Here is a 22,139-nt window from a genome sequence, read left to right as displayed (position 1 = left end):
AATGAAGATAAGAAAAAGAGACTCCAAATGGTAGTTTTTTTAAAAGGAGTTATACCCATTGTGGAATAGCCGATCAAATTTGATTGATTTTTATCTCCTTTCGTATGGAATCAGATAGCATAGATTGTATGACATCTTCAGATGTGATTGATGATGATGAGATCCATCATCATTACCAGTGGCCTTCATTTTCTAAGCTCCGTGGCAACAATGGGAACAGCAGCAACAACAACAACAGTGCTGTGTCATCAGCGGTTCATCCAAGTACCACCGGTGTTCATGAACTCCTTGAATGTCACTTCTGTACCAATTCTATGTACCCTCCTATCCATCAGGTCAGTTTTCTTTTGTGGGTTTCTCTTTTCTTGGAGAAAAATCACTTCCTTTTCTGGGTTTGAATAGTTTGGATTTCTTTCTCTTTTCTAAATTTTTATGGTCACTCCCTGGCTTTGGGTGATTTCTTTAAGTTTAATCTCTTATGGTTAGTTAAACTGCCTTGCAAATATACATCGCTCAGATGCCCGAAGATCTTTCCGTACTACAGTAAACTCAAACACGAAGCATTATGTAACTTCAGGCCATACAATTGCTCATATGCTGGATCAAAATGTTCCGTTGTTGGTGATATTCCATTTCTTGTTGCCCAAGGGATGACCACAAGGTGGACATGCATTCTGGGTGTACATTTAACCATCGTTATGTCAAGTCCAATCATCGGGAAGTAGAAAACGCTATCTGGATGCTTACTGTGAGTTACATTCGTCTTAAAACTTCTTCCTTCTGATTAAGAATTGAACTATTTAATTTATAGATGATGAAAATGAGATATGCTTCTTGCTGGTAACCTATTCCATTGTTATACAACATGGTCTTGCCAAATGTAAATCTTCATTCTTGTGCTTGGTCTCTTTGCCTCACTGAACCAGTTCGGCGATTTAATTTCTTTAAGAAATGTAATGGAAATATTTATTTGACTATGTAACCCTTCCTAATCTTCTTTGATGTAGATAATGAAGAACACGCTGTCGATGCATGTTCGCGGCCAGTTATTCAAAATTTCCAGCCCTGAAGTTGCAAAGTATATGAAATGGTTTGCATCTTTTGTCATGTATGTTCAGGTATTCCACTGTTTTGGCCAGTAATTTTGTCTTCATTTCGAATCCTCCAGCTCGGGACGGTCCCTGTTTATATGGCATTCCTTTGTTTCATGGGCGATGAGATCGAAGCCCGCAACTACAGTTACAGCCTAGAAGTTGGGGGAAATGGCAGGAAACTCATCTGGGAAGGCAACCCAAGAAGCATAAGAGAGAGCCACCCAAAGGTTAGGGATGGCCACGACGGCCTTATCATACAGCGTAACATGGCACTTTTCTTCTCCGACAGGGATAGAAAAGAGCTGAAGCTAGGAGTAACGGGGCGAATATGGAAAGAACAACAGAACCCCAAGGGGGTGCCTGCAGACCCAACCTTTGTAGTTAAAAACACTCCATTTTGGAACTCAGTTGCAAAATCCGTTATGCAATTTGCTGGATATTCTTGTGCAATATTAATAGTAGCCTGTAAATTGTATATTGAGGCTTTAGCCCTTTCCTATAGCCCCAACAAAAAAATTCAAGAAATGCAGTCCAAAAATGTCGTTCCATCAATTCCCCGTGCAAAAATCTCTCCTTTTTTATCAAATAAAGAAAGCTAATGAAATCACCATATAATATCCAACGTCAAAACTTTGAAGACACATGGAAATACATATACATGAAATGGTTAGTTGCATAAACAATAAAAAAGATATCTTTTTTTTAAGATTAGCCAAGTGATTAAGGGCTTAATTAAGTAATTAACTAGAAGAGGTGAGTTCTTTGGGGAGGAGAGAGGGGAAAATTGATGGTAATCCTAGAAAGTCGTAGAATAAGCAACCCTTTTCTTTCCTTTCATCTTCCTCGAGGATGAAAAGAAACAAAAACAAGCCTGGCCAAGACAACAATGGGGATCATCGCACTTTTGATCATCATTTTCGTTCACCTTCCTCCCATTGTTTTAACTGCACCATCTTTTCAGCACAGGAATTCAGTGAGACATCCCATCTCTCGACCGCTCCCTCTCCCTCGAGGACCAGACGCTGATCAAAACCCACTGCCCCGGAAACCAAATAAACCACCTCGCCATCAGCCAAAGTACCACCTTCCTCGGTCGGAGATAAAACAAATCCTCAAGGCGCATAACGAAGCTCGAGCACACGAGTCCGAACCACTCTACAAATGGGATGAAAGCCTGGCCATGTACGCTCGCAAATGGGCGGATAAGCGCATCAATGATTGCCGTATTGTCCACTCCAACGGACCCTATGGAGAGAACATCTTCTTGGCGGCCAAAGACCACTGGAGCATTCCTAAAGCCGTGAAATCATGGGTGAACGAGGAGAAGTATTACGACAAGGAGAGCAATGTTTGCCAGCCAGGGAAAATGTGCGGCCATTATACACAGATTGTGTGGAGGGATACGGTGAAAGTAGGATGTGCACGAGTGAATTGTGAAGTGGGTGGCGTCTTCATTATGTGCTCCTACGATCCCCCTGGGAATTACCAAGATGAAAACCCTTTTGCCTCGCATGAACAGTGAGGCAGGCAGCCCCATTATCATAGAGAAAGGTAGTTAGGGTTGTTTTGTTATGGTGACTAATTGTTAGGATCATTTTTGTTAGACTGAAATATTCTCTTAGCGAAACTAAACCTATTTCTCATTGTACTAAAACCCGTCCCTTGGGATTTTAGGGTTGTTTAAATAAAATAAAAGTAGAAACCTTTTCTCTGTATATTTTCTCTGCTTAATGTTAATGGCTGCCATCTGTGGAGCATGGTTTCCAACATTTTCAACAACAATTATGCTTTCTTTTTACATTTTCTACTCCTTTTATTGTTTGTTTAATAACTTGAAATGTTCATTTATGGGTACTTTTTGACTCATTTGTTGTGACAGTTCAGTTTTCTCCGAAGTGGCGAAGTCCCATTTATAAAGCCAATGGGAGAAAGGCTTAAATGCCTTGTTGCCCATCAACTATACAATTTATATGGAGATGTATCTTAAAGTATTTTTTAAATATTTTATTCCTTAATTATATATCGTAATTTTATTTGTCTCATTTCGTTAATTCCTTAAAAAAATAATCTCATTGACCAATGAAAACAAACCACGTCACCCTTTAACATTTATTTTTTATCTGAATAAATAAAAAAATATTAAATAAAAAAATATGATATATCAAAAATACCCTTCCCCTTCCCCCTCCCACCCCCCAAAACAAACAACACCTCCATTTTGCTTTCTCCGGTTTCCATTTCCCCCAATTTTTTCATATCTCTCTCTCTCTCTCTCCCCCTCTCCCTCTCCCTCTCCCTCTCCCGTTACCTTTACTTCATTCAATCCGGCTTTTTATTTGTTTCTTCGATTGATTTTTTTATCTTTGGAAAATAGGAGAAAATAGGATTGTAAATCTAGGGTTCTGGTAATTCGGGATCTGTGTTTTTCAAAGCTTGGTTCTTTTTTCTTTTACAAACATTTGGTTCTTGTTTGGTCGGTGAGAAAGCTGAGGGAAGGTTTTGGGTTGATTGATTATTTGTTTTTCCTTGTTCTTCGTTTTAAGATTCTGTGCATGGGTTTTTTATGGAAAATGATTGGTAAACTACATAATTTTAGGGTTTCCTTTGCATTGCATTCAATGATTGATAATAACCTGCTATTTTTATTTGCATTTTGCTGCACATGATCATACGCGGTGAGTTCTGATGATTTTTTGCTAGTAGTGCTCCAATTAATTGAGCTCTTAAAGAAGTATGTAGATTATGGGTATTTACATGTATTTGGGAATTCGATAGACCTTTGTGTTTAATTGATTGGATTCTGCTCTTATGATCTATGATTTGAAGCTAATATTGAATGGAGCGAATTGTGGGTGACGCCACATCAGTCTCATCACCATTGCCTCAATGGGGGTATGATGCTCGGAGGTTCTATCAGTATTATCTGGATAAGACCACTCCTCATACAGCATATCGGTGGATTGGAACACTTATTATAGCGGCTATCTACTGTTTATCGGAGGATGAAGCTCGTTTTTATGTTACGCCAGACATAATAGTGATTATCCTGTAGGCTAGTTCCGACAGATGATTCACAAGAGAAAATTCGTCCAAAAATTAGAGAAAAAAATCTCTAGGTTTAATAAAATATTAAAAAATCAAACAATGCCAAAAAGCAGTCCACAAGTCGGACTGTTATAGCCAAAAATCATCTTTATTCGAATTTTACCAAAAATAATAAAATCCCGAAAATCACTCTAAATTGAAATTCGAAATAAAATAAGCAATCTATCAAAAATTTCGGCCTAAATCGGATTTAAATTGACTTCCTAATTAACAATCGAAATATTACCATAAATAGTAAAAAATAACTAAATCTAGTGATTCGGAGGGTAAAACGGCAGAATTTATGGTCAAAAGACTGAAACATACTCAAAACGACACCAATGAGGAACATGTCACAATCAATTCCCGCCTTTGTGCTGATATGTCAACTCATGGTATCTCAGCGTCATCAATATGCAATCTGACAGCTCAGCATCATCTGTCTCGGATCTTCTTATATCATTATGCTGCAGAGCTTGTAGATGCACTTGAATACATACATGGCATGGGATTGATACATAGAGATATCAGGGAAAGGGAGGATTTGGTTTTGGAGAGATGAAAAAAAAATGAGAAAGCAAAATGGAGGTGTTGGTTTTTTGACTGGGGGGTAGGGAGGGGGAAGGAGAAAGGGTATTTTTGGTATATCATATGTTTTATTTTATTTAATATGTTTTTATTTATTCAGACAAAAAAATAAATATTAAGGGGTGATGTGGCTTGTTTACATTGGTCAGTGAGATTTTTTTAACGGAATTGACGGAATGGGGCAAACGGAGTAACCATTGATAGTTGAGGAGGTAAAACGTCGAGAAAAATATTTTTAGGGATAAATCGATACAAATAATATAGTTCAGGGGACAATGAGACATTTAAACCTTGAAAAAAAAACTAGAAAACGCCAAATTAAATGGAAAGATTTTGCGACCAATTTTGTTTTTTTATTAAACTAAATAATTACAAAATTGTATCTGTTTTAAATACTCATAATCAGTTGACGATGAATGTTCAATTATTCTGCTACAGTCGTTGGTACTCTTACCTATGATCTCTAGAGACAATAAAAATTTCTTTAACCATAAGTTGATTCATTTTTTTAAAATAATTCCATTTTTTCTTATTTAATTGAATTCTTGGATTAATAACTTTTATTAATTAAGTCATTGATAGTTATTATATTTAAGATTAATGAAAAAATAATGGTCAAACTATATACTTTGTTTATAAAGTATATTTCAACCAAAGTAGTGTTTATAATTTTCGACGTTATTCTTTTAAGTGTATATGTTATAACGGTAGTAAAAAAACTCTTGCTTTTCCCCTATTATTGTTTTTAGCATTTTAACTCTAACATTTTAATTTTTGTCAAAACAACATGTTAAATGGAAACTGTTAGTTAATTAACGATCAACACATGTTACTGACGTGATATTTCTATATGTGTTTAATTGGTGATATGATACATGTCACATAATCAAAGTATAAAAATGACACGTGAAAAACATGTGTTGATGATTAGTTAACTAATGGTTTCCATCCAACATGAATTATTTTGATAAAAAAATTGAAATATGAATGCTAAAATGCTCTAAAAGGGGAAAATATGAAATAAGTATTTGTTTCAACATTGAGGGCTACTTTTGTAATTTTCCCTTTATCTTTAACGTAAAATGTGTAGTTCTCTATATTGCGGAAAGAATAAGGAAATATAATTTTTATGCCGTTTCCAATTTAAAAATACTTTTTGAACAATTAATATAATTAAAAGTTTATTGAATTTACGATCAAATGGATATTGAATTTATGTTTAAGAGCTAAAAAAGAAATGATTTAAAAATTTCGAATTCAATGGTCATTGGACAATGATGACAACAATCGATGAGAAATGATCAACGAAGACACTTTAACTGAATTTAAGAGTCAAATTGATATTTTATTTAAATATTAAGAATTAAATTAATATTTCATCTAAAATTTAAGATTAAATTAATATTTTATCTAAAACTTATGATCAAATTAGTGTTCTTTAGAGGTCAAATTAAAATTTAATTATTTTTACTAAAATTAATAGGAGTTAGCGACACAATGCCCAAAATAAGAGAATAAAAAATAAAAGTGACCATAATGTAATTTTTTCAAAACCAATAACCAAAATAAGACCAATCAATGTTAAAAAGGGCCAGTGCTATAATTTACCCTTATTTTAATTAAATTAATACTAAAAAAATTCAACATTTATTTAACATTCAACCTTAAATGTTAAAAAAATATAAAAACAAATTACTCATAAGGAATTAATTTATTTAAGAATGAAATTTAAAATCTTGATTTTGCGACCAAACATAACGGATAACTTTAACAACACCCGAACGGAAAACACGAAATAGAGAACTTTATGTCTTAACGACAAATTTTAACACCAATTTATTTAGTTTGAGCAATATAAAGAAACAGATTGAAAACATAAAGGGACAAAATTGAAGTCATACAGTTGAAAGAAATGGATTATCTATGTCAACTGATATGGCAAAAAACTAAAAGAAGATAAAAGCAGACTTCAATATTCTGTGATCCAAGATCTAATAAATATCCTAACTCAAGTATACACCAAAATTGTCACTTCAACAGCGCTCTACTTAATCAGATGGTTTTCCACAACTTTTTAATCAGCAAAAAGACCACATAAAGAAACTGAAGTGACAATACCTGATTTGAAAAGCCACTTCTTTCCTTGTTCATACTTTCAGCTGAATCAAGAAGAAATTCAAATCTACAGAATCTGCAAAAAAAGTTTTAGGTCAGAGGGAAAGAGAAAAATCTTCTCCATCTGTATGATTTGAGAGAGAAGGATGAGCTTATAAGGGTTAGCAGCATGTCCTAATCTCTTTATTTGTGAAACAAAAGTACAAAATAGCCGGAACATAGCAAGACAGGCCATGCACGTAAATATTATTACAAAAAGAATTACTGGCATCTGTTAATCAAAACTAACCTGCATTTAGATCATAAATCCAAAGGGCATTTCCATTTGTTACCATGAAGCAAAAAAGATATGCCTTTGCCTTTCGTATGATTGATCAAAGTTCGTTTCTTCTACCCTGATCCTGACAATCCTGCTTTGCAAGAAATAGAGCTTTCAGCTATGTAGCAGTAGATGTACAACTTTCACTTGAACAAAAGCCAGTAGATTTTGGAGATTCACTCCCCCTGACGACTCTGATGTATATAACTTTAAAAGATTGTGAGTCATATGGTCGACTAAGTAAACTGATTGGCATTCACAATGTCTGCTTTCGGTTTCTTCTACCCCTTACTAAAATGCTGAAGGTTTTCTCACCATCAGTCTTCCTTTCAGCATTGCCTTCAGCCATACTGTGTGGGTTGGTGATTTGGCTCAGCATGTTCTCAGAGTTATCTATCATATCTTGATTCAAGCAACCATTTTCCTGTATGCTTTCCAAACCAACTCCAGTTACTTCCTTAACACTATTTATTGCCTCAGATGCTGAAATGTTGACGTCTCTCTTAGCTTCTTCGATAGTATTAATATCCAGTGGTAGCATTGGCGCTGAAGTTGGGTTTATATCATCACCTTGCACTTTCGGCTCCAACATCCGATCATAAATGTGCTCAACAATTGGTGATGGTACAGAGAACTCCATTGGATGACCAGGCCAAACTGCTCCAGGAATGAACTCAGGTACACGGGGGTTCACATTGCACTGCCATGAGAATTGACTGGGATGAAAAGGAGCGGTAGTTACAGGAAAGGTCATTGTTGGTACAGGTTGGGATTGAGTATAGGATGGATATATAAAGGATAGAGACTGCATCATGCTTGGAGTTGGAGGAGGTGATGCATATGGATGATGAGGGGAGGAGCATATTGGATTCGGTAAGACAGTAGGTAGTGCAGAGTGAAGAGGCATGTTAACTGCCCAGGGTGCTACCGCCGGAACAGGTCTAGGAGGAGGAAGGGTGATGTTCAAGAGGAGTGGAGCAGTACGTGAAATGGACGTTGATGGGTTGAAAGGAGCTGCAGATGCAGACAACTTTTTATTAGCAAGTCCCTGACAATTATCAGAATTTAGAACTAAGGGTTTGCCATTCAATTCTTCTACCCCTTGTAATGTGGAGTTTGAATTACTGCGGGTTTCAAAACTTCCAGGTAAATCATTCTCACAGAGTTCCTTTTTGGGAGAATCAATTGAATCTGGCATGCCTTTTAGGAATATGCCATCCTCTACAGCTTCATGAACCTCATGATGACCGGTTTCAAGGTCTTGTCCCTCCACTCTCTTGGGCACCGTCAAAGAAGAGTTATCTTCCATCACAGCAGTTGGCATATTTTCATCCTTGTTTTCAACTACGATTTCCTCTTTTGGGGTATCTGTTAAATCCAGTAAATTGTTCTCTCTCTTCTTTTCATATATGTTTTCCATCCCCGTAGTCAACTGCTCAAAGTTTTCATTTGTTTCATTCATTTCCTCTCGAGATTTTTCAATGTTGAAGTCTGGGTTATCAACAAAATTAGTTTCAGGCCTGAAATGCAATTTGGAGATACTACCCGGAGGGGCCAACGCTATTTCCTGGTATGAAGGAGATTTCCCAAGACTGACTATAGAATTTGTGATTGGACAGTGATCATTAGGTGCTAAGGTAGAAGCTAAATCCCTAGGAGAATTAAACACCTCACCTCCATTTCTAGATATTTCAGTTGAACTTTCAGTAGATGAAGTGGACTTAACCCTGTATGTAACAGTTCTATTTATTCTCCTTCCAAACTTTGAAACTTGGGTGGGATTAATAGTGTGCTGCTCCACATGACCTCCATGAGATATTATCCGTTTCTTTAAACGGTAATACCTAGTATTTTGATGATTGGCATTGACTAGAGGAAGTTCCATATCAGGATCAACGTTCTTTTTCTGTGAACTGAAAACCTTGCCTATAGTTGCTCGTCTCTGCTTTAGTCTCCTCCCCAGAGAGACAGATGCTCTTAGCCTTTGAACGTGTTGCCACCCTTCGTCCCCTTCAGCATGCGATTCAGATTGAATGCGATTATCGAAGTCCGGTCTTGCCTCTGTTGTCTCTTCTGCAACAGGAGCCTGAGACTGTACTGGCAAAGAGCTCACCACTTGGTCAGCATCTGGTTTATCTTCTGGTTCATATACACGTGTCTCTTCATCTGAAGCCTTGTTTTCACCCTCAATAGCTGAAGCCTCACAACTTGAAAGATGGAGTTTTTCTTTCACCTATAGAGAAGAATTGGAAATTTGGAATTGCATCAGAGGAGCACTTTGGGTAAAAGGAAAAAGAAAGTAATGCATCTGATGGTGCATGCTAAGAGCCATGTTCCCTTTTCCTGATTTACAGACTTGCAATTATCCAGGCTTGTCCGGTGAGTCCTCTCATGATAATGCCTTTAACAGGATGTATAGATGCTTTCCTTTTTAAAATAAATTTGTTAATCAAAGCTGGAATGAATTTTTTTTTCCTTCCTTGGAGAGACTGTGCCGTCATATATTTTTTATTGTACAAGGCACAATTTCTTTTTCCTACAGGGGAATGATGACATTCATTTCTGGAGACTATTTCTAACAGATCCTATAGATACCGGTACCACGCTAGCTCCACATCATATCTAAAGGTTCTAGTTTCACTATTCTCCACCCATGATAAGCCTTCTCAACGTTACATGGACAGCTTGAGAATATGTTCAATGAAGCACAAAATCAGGTTATGACAGTTAGGATAACTCAGTAACTAAGGACCTGAAACTACAAATTTCTTTCTATAGTTCGTGGCCATAAGTACAAACTGAAAAAAAAAACATAGTCACCAGCATGGCAGCATCTAGGTAATGCCCTACTGCCAGTACCTACATTTTAACTCATTTCAAGCAAAGGCATTTTTAAAGAGATTCAGATTTGATTCAGTTTCCTATCGTCAACAATTAGTTTGACCAACCACAGATTAAACTCCATCCTACCTTCATAATGTAGCTTCTTCTCTTTCCTGCTGCAACATATTTCCCTTTGGCATCATGATTTGGATTAATGTAGTCGAGCAGATCAGATACACTGCAAAGTAGCATAAACATCAGCACCAATATAGGGATGTCTGAATTTTCCCATTGCAGACACAAGATGGAGAATATAATATGTACAAAAGCTGATATTCCGACGATGTACTGACCAAAATATTTTTTTTCATTTTGACCAAGCACCGAAAGAGTTCTTAGAGAACCAAACAAACTTCTGGTACGTTAATATTTTTAATCATTACAACAGCATTTTAGATATTCTTCAGCTCGATAAACTAAGTCAATATAGAGAGAGTAAATAAACTACAATATCAATGAATGGGGAACGAATAAAAAAATTCAAAACACTTATGGAGGGCACAGATTAGCTTCATAGTTTGGCCCCACCAGCATTGACAGGCGATGGGCAGGTTTTGTTTTATTTTGTTTCTTTTGTGTGTGTAACAAGGAACTGTGGATTGCATTTTTAAAGGGTACAAGGCATGACACGTGAAGAATAGAGGTACAAGTGAAGAATAGAGGTACAAGGCCACTATTAGTAATTTAAAGGGTAAAAAAAAGAGGTACACTACAGAAAAAGAGGCTGTGGCTTGCTTTTTGGAGACTTTCCAATTAGAACTCATAAATGGAAATTGTCTTCTTATTTTTGTAAATGTGTCCTTCCATAAGGAATGTAAAGTTGGTTCCACAATAGCCAGGTGAAACCTAAAGACTTCTCAAGGAAAACCCAACCAAGGGCATGGATTGCATTTTTCTATTCCGAGATGGGAGAGAGAGAAGGAACTGACATAATAGCAGGACCAACTAGTAGCAAAAAGGAAACTGCACACATTCAAAAACACAATTACCCAGTACCCCTCCTCGGGGAATATGCTAAGGTATTTTACCTTAAATGGCCCTTGCTAGCTATGGATGCATCTGGCTTTTTAGTACCATTTCGAGCAGCTTCTTGCTGGTCAAATGCCTTGGCCTCAAAGTACTCAAGCCATGCAGCAGCATCCTGAAAGATTATCATCAAAAGGTTAAATTGGTGGTGATGAATTAAATAATGCTACACTAAAATATAATCCTATCTATCATGTGCTTTCGGAAACTATTTATTCGTCATGTATTTGATGTGCTTCTGCCAAAATTACCAAGATGCTAACGGTGCAACTTTCACTTCATTATAAGTAGCTCTGTCAACTAAGGATTATAATTAGTAACAGCACATCTCTAAGTTGCAGATTTCTTAAAGCTTTGAAGGGTGTCAATCATATACCAAAGAGAGTTCATGTTCAAACTATGGACTGCAAAAGATACCTGGGTACGTAAATCATCTGGGCCCAGCTTTGCACGGAGAATGTGCAAGGTTGTTTGTTCGTGTTGGACACTCAAAGGGTATGCCTCCATCAATGAAAGCGCAATTGCTATAGCATGATAACTTGCTGCTGTCTGAAGCCATCAACAGACAGAAGGGCATATAAGAAAGGTTTTGTTATGTATCATGAAGCAGCGACATAGATGCATGATTGACAAAAAAATATCATAAAGCTAAACTCAATGAAACTAACTAAGAAAAAGTTAAGAAACTAAAACCTGAATATGGTCCGGACCAAGCAACCTTTGGTTACACTTCAAAGCTTTGTGAAGATATCTAAGGGCAACATGCACGTTGCCCAGGCCTTCTTCCATCATCGCTACATTTATGTATGTTGCAGCAGTATTTGGATGAGATGACCCACAAGTAAGATGTAAAAGATACAGAGCTCGCTTTACATATCTGATCCAACAATAATATAAAGATGTTCAGATTACGAGTTAACCAGAAAGATGAAAAATAAGACTTGAAATTGACAGTACCATCTTACAAAATATTTCTTCTGAAACTCACAATGTCAAAAAGCAAACAATAATATTAGCTTCAAAAAGTAAGATTTGAGAAGGAAAATACATCTAGTTATATGCTTTTAATTAGATTCAAGACACTAAATCTATTCAAAGGCCCACAAGAAAACGTGCAGGTAGCTGCTTCAACATCTATAATTAAATATTTAATAGTATTAAAAGGTAAACTACAATAGCTACAAGGCACCGAAGTTAATTTGTAAACAGCTTGTTTTAGGCTTGATATAAAAACAACAAATGTCCACATTTAAAATGCAAACAAGCGTACTTAAGAGCAAGTTCTGTATGCTGAAGCCTGTAATAGAAGACAGCAAGATCTCCATAACTCTTCATTGTGTCTGGATGGTCTAGTCCGAGTTCTCTCTCATTGATATCCAAGGCTTTTTGCTGGTATATTGTGGCCTGCAATTGGGATAGATTGATTTAAATTCAACATGAAACCGTAAATACACAGAAAGTAAACAATTCTATAAAAATTATTAGGGTGTTAGTATTTTAGTATGATATGGATTTCCACACTGCAGATAGACATGGTTAACAAAAAGACCTGATTGAAGTCTCCAGTGTGATATAAAACTACAGCAAGAAGGCTGTAAGCTCCAGCTGTCATTCGATGATATGGACCACAAACTGCTACTAGCTTAGAAAGAGCCTGTCGAAAATGAAGTATAACAGATTAGAAACCAGAGATGCGAAAATAAAGTTGATAAAGCACGTGTTAGGCATCATCTGGGAAGTAAACCTTTGATCCATAAGTTACTGCATCTTCGAGTTTTCCCTTATCTAAGGCTGTTTTAGATGATTCTAAAAGTTGTCTTCCATCAGCAGATGAGCACGCCACTTGCTAAAGAGAAATACAACGCAAGAAAATAGAAAATCATAATAAAATCAACAAATTCAGAAACAGAGTTGAGGACGGAGAAAAGACAATGTTTTTGAATTATTTATCACCTTATGCACAGGAACCAGGCTGACAACATCTGATGGTTGGAATGGGCTAGGAGTATCCATGTCAAAATCCCTCGGAACCAACTCAATTCCTACCTAAAATAAGAAAAGGAGAGAGAAAAAGGAAATAGATACTTAGTTTCATACTTCACAAAAAGCACATCCAATTTTTGGTAACAGGCAACTAGGTTTATGATCTATAGCCTTCCTCTTGTCATGCAAAGTGCCCCTACATAGCCATCGAGAATACTCTCTTAATCTGAATTTTGATCAGAAAATTTTGTATTTTAACCAATTTAGCAAAATCTATCATCAATTTCTATTTATACAAGGAAGAGGACCAAGGTATATACGTCCCTCTTTCCATGAGAAAACCACAAATAAAACGGCTCAGCGTAATTTTAAAAATAGTGGCAGAGAGCAATATAGCTTCTAACAGCTACTTATTTAGTTAACGCAGTTGAATGTTATTTCATCTCCAAAAGCCTAAAAATTTTGAACCGAAAGTCATAGCATTTAATACCTTCTGGCATAATCCGCGTAGAATTGCAAATTTTCTAATGTCTTTGAAGTCTAAGTTGCTAATATCCCATTCATATCGCTTCATCAAGAAGACCTGCAACCACTTCCACACCAGGGAATGGATTTTGCAAGACTTGTGTAGTTCTCCATTCCTAGGAACTCCAAGCATCAGGTTCAGTGCTGAAGCTATTGATAAAGCCAGTTTATCAGTTTTAACGACAGTGGCAATCACTGCCTGCAGAATATGCTTGAATGCCCGAACAATCATCTCATGAATACAAAGTGACTGCACATGTGATAGCTTTTCTGATAGCTTCACCTAAGATCAGGAAAGAATTCCAATCAATAACATATCATGGGAAATAATAAAGTCACTCTTTCATTTTTCCATATCTCACAGGCTTACAAACCAATTTCAGTATATGGGGATAGGTAGCAGAAAATGGACTGTTTACTGAATCTTAACAAACCATGATGCAATGTCAGTGGATTGGTGTGTATAAAAAGAATATCCAAGTTAAATCTACTAATAGAAATGTGAACCCATTACAAATAGAAAGAAGAAAATTGGCAGGGTTATGTTGTGATAGCTTTCGGAATAGAAAGAAAAATAAGTTGAAGAGTTACTTTTCAATCAGGATAAAGATGATATACAGGGCAAACATTTATAAAAAAAAAATACATCAGAGTATGGCACTTACAACATGTCCAAGGGAACGCATCTGAAGACCTCTAGTATGCATAAAATCAGTCAGAGCTCGGCCATCAACTGGAGAGAGTTCCAAAGAACCAAAATCCGCAACCTGTATTGCATAATAAGTACTAGAACCAGAAGTACTACAAACCTAACTACAGACACAATCAGAAAATTGAGGAAATAACTCAGAATTACCAGTTTTGGAAGAGCAACTTCAGTGTAATATTTCTGAGACAAGTCAATTAATTCCTGTAAAGACTGTCAAACAAAATGGACAGTTAGACATATGTTCCCAATATACAAATTTCTATGCCATAGTGATTAAGAATATCTACCTTGCGATGAAGTCCAGTCTCTGATTTTTTTAGTCGAGCAAAGGCCTCTTCAGATAATTTCTTCTTCAGCTCAAGTTCATCATCTCTTGAACTGGTTTCAAGCTGCGATTCTATAGAAGCTGCTGTAACGTTTTCAAGATCATCTGGATGAGAGTTTGAGTTTCCAGACCCTATATTGCCATCTGATTTTTTCTTGTTTTTGAGGGACCTAAGAGGTGTCCCAAGACCCCCGAGCTTCATCTCTTTGTTATGCTTCTCCCCAGATGGTTTTTTATCTTTTTGTGTACTATTTTGGTCCTGCAAGTGTTGTATCCAGCAGGCTCCTAGCTCCCATCTCACAAAAGGTTTCTGTTCGAGCTCCTCTTCCTCAAGCTTAGTCAGACTTTCTTCCAGCAGTCTCTCTATTGAAACTTGGGGAGAACTAAGTTCTTCATGTTCCAAAACTCGTGGAGGAGAAGCAATATTAAGCTCTGAAGGTAATGCTTTATGGAGGAGGAATCTCAAACTGAGAGAAAAAGGGAACTTTTAAGAATTCTGCTTGTGAAACTGAAGGAGCAAAATCATAACCAAAAACTAAAGAACAATAAACGCATCGTGGTAAATGAAATATTTTGCCTTTTCAACTCAAAATCAGCTCAATTTTGTTATTCTTAATTTTTTTTTGGGGGGTGGGGGGAAGAGAAAATGGCATAAAAGGACATAAACCACTAAGGTTCCAAAGAAACCAACAGCTATATGTAAGCCACATCATCTATATGCAAATATGAAAACACACCCCAGTGATCTGCATCCTTGAGGTTTGAGTTATCCTTCCATGATAAATAAATACAGGGACAAAAGAAAAGGTTTAATTGAAATTTAAAAGGATATCCAAGTGGCACCATCTAGATACAAGTCAAGAGACCTCCAGTCCAATGATATGAACCTTTGAGGTTAAAGTTTTCCCTCCAAGATAGATGAATATTGAACATTAGAAAAGTTCTTGTCGAAACTTGAAACTTTAAGCATTAAGTTATTTTTAAATCCTACTGTATACACTCAAGAAGAGATTCAGTTATCAAACATGATAAATCCTTCTGTATAAAATATAAAATCCTACCGTATACATTCGAGAAGAGTTTCAGTTATCAAACATGTAGTAAAATTTACCAAATCAACAGTTTGTTCCCTCTATAAAATATAAATACAGTATAGCTCATGCGAGATGCATATATATGTTTGACACATGGTAGAAATCAGAATAACCTGTTAATTTTCGGGGGGGGGGGGGAGAATAACCTGTTATTATTGAGGGCATTGGCCCCGCCTTCAGGCTGTTCAAGTTCAATGCTTTGTGATGGTCGACTGCTTTTCACATTCTCTCTCCCCTCAACTTTCACAAAGGCAATATAGCCACAGTATCTCACATTTAGTACACCAAGAGTGGAAGTGTCCTGCAGTCAAAATGTAAAATTGTCTCAGTCTCACCAACTCCAAAAGTAGTTTCCTGAACCATATAGAGACTTTCATTCATCATTAACATTTTCCGGATAATATATTACATGTGCAACCGTGTTTTCATCAGCTGTGATCCCTTTCAATAAGTTTCTTTCTCGCAAATTCGTTCGATCTACTCCAGTGGCTTGAATTCCATCAATCTTAGTGTCCACCTTACTGTTTGCACTGGAAGCATCTTTCATTACCATAATATTCAAATCAACCACTCTCTCAGTGTACAAAGCTTCACAATGTTTTATTGAACTGGGATCCAGCTTCTCCATTACATGCTTCACAGCCTTGATGGCTCTGATAATTGCCAAGTCTACAAATAGGCTGTGAAGAAGAAATGCTTTCCTGTCCCGTATTTGTCTCTCCTCTGCTGTCTTGCTGGGCATAGATGCTATAACTGAAAACTCATAGGCCCAAGGTATCGAATCACTTTTGCCATCTCTTCCTAAACCGCCTCCGTTACCACCCCACGTTTCATCCTCCATAGGAAGAGGCGGGAAATTCGATGGTGATTGCGCTGCAATTGGAGGTACAAGCCAGGTATTCGCTCTGAAGCCATAAGGAAGATTCCCAAACTGGAAAAGGAAGTTTAAAAAAATGTAAGTGAACAATTTATTGGTTCTTGGGCATTTTCTGTCAAAACCGCTAAAGAAAAAGACATGATGAAATAATCATATACCTTGTTACGTTCCGAAAATGCTTTCATGAGCTCGCTGTATGCCTGTAATTAACAAGATATTAACATCAGGAAATTATTTCGAACGGTCAAAAGAGGCAACTTGAACTGAATAATACACATAATTGAAAGAGAAACCCTTTAACTTGTCAAAAATGAAGTTAAAACAAGTCGCACAATATTTATAAAAGGATAGCTTCGCAATATTGTCGGGCCCAAACCAAGGATTTAGTACATAAAAATGGCACGTACTCATGTAACAAATATTATAAACATGCAAGGAAATACTAGATTTTTTTAATAAGTGTTGCTCAAGATTAATGCCAATTAAAGATCTATAAATTTTGTCAATTAAAGATCTATAAATTTATTATCACTTTATCTACATCTTTAATAAAAACTTTTAAGAATATTTTATTATAAATCTTATAATTCTGTAACAACTTATATATAAAAATCAAACACAAAATCCTATTATAATTATCTCCACATCGGAATCACCGTAAAGAAATCCGCTGATGAAATTTACAAACTAATATCCTGTTATACATGCACCATAATAATAACTAGCATAGGTGCAATGTTAAAACAAAATCTGCCAAGGCAATTCACAAACATTACTATCAAATACCAATAATTAAATACCTCAAAATTTTCAAAATTTTATTTCACCAAGACTTCATATCGATTTATGAAGTTTTGATTTATTAGGTTTAAAAATTAGGGTAAAGTACACAAATGGTCCTTCGACTATATGGAGTTATTTTATTCAGTCTTCCAACTATTAAAAGCTACAAAATTGTCTCATGACCGTTGGATACTGCTTTTTTGAGTCCTCCACTATTAAAAGTTACAAAATGGTCACTTGACTATTCATATATTTCAACTCATCATTTTCTATTAAAAAAATATGTGGTTGTCTAAACTAGATATTAACCTATTGACTGAGATAAGATAAAATCTTATCTCAAAACCGTTTGACCTGTATTTTATGGATATACTATCTGTTTATGTTATGTCGTGGAGAGCAATACTTGAAAGTAACGGTCGTGTCAATAAATATCATTAAAATATGATTTCAGCATGTTAACTTCCAGCTTAGACAATCATCAATTATTTAACGGAAAAGGACGAGGTTGAAATATATGAATAGTCAGGTGATCACTTTATAACTTGTAATGGTTGAATGACTCAATAAAATAGCATCCTATAGTCAAGGGACCATTTTATAACTTTTAATAGTTGGGACCTCAACAAAACATTGCTCTATAATCGGAGGACCATTTGTGTACTTTACCCTAAAAAAATAAGATTTGTTATCTTACATAAATTTTGTATGAGAACTCTCCAAATTTTATTTTGTTTTAGTTCTTATTTTATACGGGTCATGTATAAACTTATTTTAATTAAAATCAAGATACATTTCGATTTTTCAATCTGATCATGCTTTGAAAAAATTGACTTAGATTATAATTTTAGATGTCTTTTTTATAATTATATATGATTATGTCTATAATTTTACTTATAACTTAAAAAAAATCTATTACTAAAGATTCACTAAACATCCATCACAGCTCTAAAATACCCATAGGTTGAAAATCTAACCTCGTTATTATATCTCTAAGAATCAAAATCGTTCTCTAAATTGCCCGTTCAGCTTAAAATATCTATTTATGATATATTATCGAAACTCCCATCACACAACACTATCGACTCGTATTAGCTGATAAACAAACAATGCGATCAAACATTATCATGCTTAACGAGAGAAACCATTTAAAATAAGGCACGAAAGACTATCATTTACAAAACCAGTAAACTCATTAAGAAGAGAATCAATAACTTATCACGTATCAAACATTCCTCAATTGAGATAAAACAAAATGAGTAATATCTTAAAAGGAAGGAAAAATTTAAAACTGACCTTATCAAAAGCTTTACTAAGTTGGCGTAACAAATCAACAAGATTGTGACAAAGAATCCGCTGCTTCCCAACGCTATAAAAACCTTTCCGGCGTGCTTCCACGTGAACCAGTTTTCCATTGCAAAGTTTAACCTGGTAATTATCACAGAAATCAATTACAAATACAAGAGAGGGAGAAAAGAAACAGTAATGCGAAGAAAGAGAGGTTCAAGAACGAAGATCTCACATCAAGGGAGAAGAGATGATCGTCACGTGAGATCTCCTCAACTTGCCGCTTCGTTGCCCTCCTTATAACTGAAAATGAAAAGAAAAAAAAAATAGTCGCTAGCTAGGCTAAGTTCAAACCGTACGCGAGGGGGAAACAAGAGGAAACGCAAACAAAGACAGTCAGACAGATAGAGGGAGGGAGAGAGAGTACACTGAAGAGGAGAAGTGAGATGACAGAGGGAAAAAAACTCGAAGAAAGTGCCGAGGTTAGGACAAGAATGGTTCATCTCTCCTTCTGGATCTACCGGCGCGTCCTTCGTTGAAGATTTCGGAGATGATTCCTTATTCAAACCGGAGACGATTTTCTTAGCCGCTGCACCGCCTTTTTCCGGCGCAACCGCCACATTCTTGCCGGCTTCGGACTTCGGCTGATTTTTGGCGGGGACCGATGAGCCAAAGCTCGTGGTGCAAGCCACGATATCCAGTATCCTTCTAATGTGCCCCACCGCGCTCTCTTCATCGTACTCTTCTGTTTTATTTCCAAAATTTGATGGCAGAAAACAGAAACACAAATACACTAGCAGTTAGGGGGGGGGGGGGGGGGGAGGGAGGGAAATGAGAATATTAAGAGGCGCGCAGCAAAATCGTGTTTCCAACACACCGTAACGTGTATATTTTTCGTCCACGTCATCACTAATCAACGTTCGCATTTTTTAAAATTAAATTTACATTTTTGCCATCCTCGTGTCTTACCTTCCGTTAAGGTTAGAACGCAGGGTTTGAGCACCGAAACGTCGACGGTGTCTTTTAACCGCAGCCCTCTGACCTGCGAAGCGTTAAAACAAGAAACGGCTAAAGGTACTGATCGCGGTTAAAAATAATCTCTCTCTCTCTCTCTCTCTCTCTCTCTCTCTCTCTCGGATTAATCTCATTTAAAATAATAAACGAAAAACAGAAATACGAATTTGTTTTGTATGTAGCGCAAAATGAGATGCACCCTCATCTAAAGAAGACGATAACAAAATTACAGTCCATTATTTCGGAGATGGAAAACGATGGCCACGATAATTTTATTAACTTGAGCATCATCTCTATGTCGTTTCTGCTGTTATATTCTTTTGAAGCTGACATTCTTTTTCAGGATTTAAAATATAATAGAAGGATGTTATTATTAATGGTTTTATTATTTATAAAAACAACTAATAATATGTTCAGTAAAGTAGTTTAGTGCACCCTTACCTCATGTGATAAGGAGAAATTTGTGATGTTGCAGGTCTCTGTATTCACCGATAGTAGCCGACGAACATCTAGGATCCTGTCTGTTGATATCCCCCTGCCCATTTTTTTTACACGGTAAACAAAACTTGCAAGTGGAAAGGGCGTGAAAAAAGAAGAAGAGAGAGTTTAACGACCGAGCGCACGGACAAACCTTGAGAACAACACGAGTTTCATCTGGGAGGTGCACGGTGATGTCCATCACCACCGGAAGAACTGCAAACACAAAGAAAGGCCGGTTAATTCCAAGCCAAAATTTTCAATAAATATATTACAGGGAACTGAGAAGTGGAAATTCTAATAAAGCAGTTAACTAATTAATAGGTATACCTTTCTCTTCTTTCTTCTTCTTCTCCCCTTTGGCCTTTCCGCGGCTGTTCCTTGGAGCCATTTTTTCGCGAGTTTTTTCAGCTTAGATATTTACAACTGCACGCTTGTAACAAGAAAATGAATTTAGTTCATCTTCGTGAACAAAACTTAATCAAACCCTAAACCAATACCATAAAAACGACTAGTTATAAATAAGGAGGTAGGAATTGAGATTCAATAGTTACCGAGCACAGCTGCAGCAGAAGAGAAGATTTTGCGAGACTTGTAGGGGCGGGGCGGGGCGGAATAAAAGGTGGGAAAGGAATGTAAGCTCAGGGATATTGGGATAAGGAAGAGGGCATACGCATTGAAGCTTTCGACCGCAGTGGGGGGATTAGAAAGAGATGATATAAGAGTGAATTTTGGAGTGTGATAAGGAAGGAAGGGCGGAGATTTACTAGTGAGATGAGCACATCCCATTTTATGGCAGTTTCTGGGCTGTTTACACACACTGATTATGCCAGTAATAACTCTTTTTACTCTTTTGGGAAAACAATAAAAGTTAAAAATCCGAAAAAGTGGTGTATATTAGGCCATAGCTGGCCGCTCTGTTGACAGTTTGCATTGCAGGGCACCTAGAGAAAGAGGATCCGTGCCTTCTATGGTCCACATTCTTTTTTACTGCAAAATATAAAGACATTTCTTTTTCCTGACTATATTATTTGCACAATTTTGCTAATTAAAATGGTTTATTTTACTATTCATATTCAAATTGAAATTATTTCCCAGAAATTTATTTTCAATTTTTAAATATCTTTTTTAAATTTCTTACCGACCAAATCATATGGTTGCATTGCATATTAGAGATAGTGGCATAGTGCTACATACTGGAATGTTTTAAGTTTTTAATTTGTATTTTACTAAAAGGACGGAATAATATTGGTTCGCCGCTACCAATCCAAAGTTCAATTTCCACGTCACTGCCGACCCGATGAAGATAAAAGTGCATAATTTTTATTAGCAAAAATGCACATTGTATCCACTTTTCAGGCATTATATTATCAAAAATGATAGATTGTCAATTAATTTAAATAGATGGACGGTGAAAACATTTTTCAAATAACTAATGCTTCATCAAACGACACGTCTTCTTGATTTTGTTTGGTGTGCTCTAGATCCAATAGCAGGTCTATTAGTTATAAAAGTGGAGGGAACTGTTGCGCCTAAATTAAGAAGCTCAAGCCCCATTACTTTGAGATGTTATTTTCAGGCTTCCGAGTCAACCGCTGATTTCGCACAGCACGAAACATTTCCCGTATAGTGTGGGATTTTCTAACAACATTAAGTTAATAATAAGCTACACAATATGCCATTACATTTTTAGTGGCTTATAGTACTATTAATTTTTTTAACATTGTACATTTCTTTTTTACAGTAATTATAGTAATCAACTGTTAAAATTTAAATTTTGTAATGACATGAATAAAACAACATCGTTTTAGTATGGTTATTGATGTCAAAAATAATGTTTATGCACTGAACTTTAGGAGTGTATCTACTTTTGGTTCTAAACTTTAAAATGGTACGATTTTAGGCATTGAATTGTTCTAGTCGTCACCGGCAGATAATTGTTTCCCTTCAATGGTT

The 22,139-nt window shown here is 36.2% G+C and overlaps 2 protein-coding genes and 1 pseudogene across 2 annotated transcripts; 2 read left to right on the top strand and 1 right to left on the bottom strand.

Moving 5' to 3' along the window:
* Positions 1-40: 40 nt before the first annotated feature.
* Positions 41-1,479, top strand: LOC120199610 (annotated as a pseudogene).
* Positions 1,480-1,980: 501 nt separating this feature from the next.
* On the top strand, positions 1,981-2,616 carry LOC120199459 (pathogenesis-related protein 1A-like). Its single transcript, XM_039200527.1, has one exon. The coding sequence runs from the start codon at positions 1,981-1,983 to the stop codon at positions 2,614-2,616; it is 636 nt and encodes a 211-aa protein (XP_039056458.1).
* Positions 2,617-6,655: 4,039 nt separating this feature from the next.
* Positions 6,656-20,908, bottom strand: LOC120199608 (protein TSS-like). Its single transcript, XM_039200647.1, has 25 exons — positions 20,738-20,908; positions 20,514-20,609; positions 20,338-20,399; positions 20,148-20,240; positions 19,662-19,734; positions 19,120-19,437; positions 18,928-18,995; positions 18,702-18,833; positions 16,781-16,822; positions 16,155-16,676; positions 15,892-16,046; positions 14,614-15,118; positions 14,474-14,536; positions 14,283-14,384; positions 13,583-13,900; positions 13,063-13,155; positions 12,854-12,955; positions 12,659-12,763; positions 12,380-12,513; positions 11,803-11,986; positions 11,527-11,658; positions 11,112-11,224; positions 10,171-10,261; positions 7,171-9,433; positions 6,656-6,957 (listed from the first exon to the last, which is right to left on the bottom strand). The coding sequence occupies exons 2-24, from the start codon at positions 20,572-20,574 to the stop codon at positions 7,457-7,459; spliced, it is 5,445 nt and encodes a 1,814-aa protein (XP_039056578.1). The 5' UTR covers positions 20,575-20,609; positions 20,738-20,908; the 3' UTR covers positions 6,656-6,957; positions 7,171-7,456.
* Positions 20,909-22,139: the final 1,231 nt, after the last annotated feature.

This window comes from Hibiscus syriacus, unplaced genomic scaffold (assembly GCF_006381635.1).
Source record: "Hibiscus syriacus cultivar Baekdansim isolate YM2019G1 unplaced genomic scaffold, ASM638163v2 tig00005459_pilon, whole genome shotgun sequence".
Classification (NCBI taxonomy): Eukaryota; Viridiplantae; Streptophyta; class Magnoliopsida; order Malvales; family Malvaceae; genus Hibiscus; species Hibiscus syriacus.
The sequence above is the reverse complement of the archived record's forward strand: the minus strand, read 5'-3'. Positions and strand labels throughout refer to the sequence as shown.

Excerpts from the sequence above, each read along its gene's own strand:
- LOC120199459 (XM_039200527.1), top strand. The coding sequence starts at position 1,981 with ATGGGGATCATCGCACTTTTGATCATCATTTTCGTTCACCTTCCTCCC.
- LOC120199608 (XM_039200647.1), bottom strand. The coding sequence starts at position 20,574 with ATGGCTCCAAGGAACAGCCGCGGAAAGGCCAAAGGGGAGAAGAAGAAG. Across the intron at positions 12,514-12,658 it reads ACACTGGAGACTTCAATCAG|GCCACAATATACCAGCAAAA; the intron begins GTCTTTTTGTTA and ends TCCCAATTGCAG. Across the intron at positions 10,262-11,111 it reads GCTAGCAAGGGCCATTTAAG|TGTATCTGATCTGCTCGACT; the intron begins GTAAAATACCTT and ends GCTACTTTGCAG.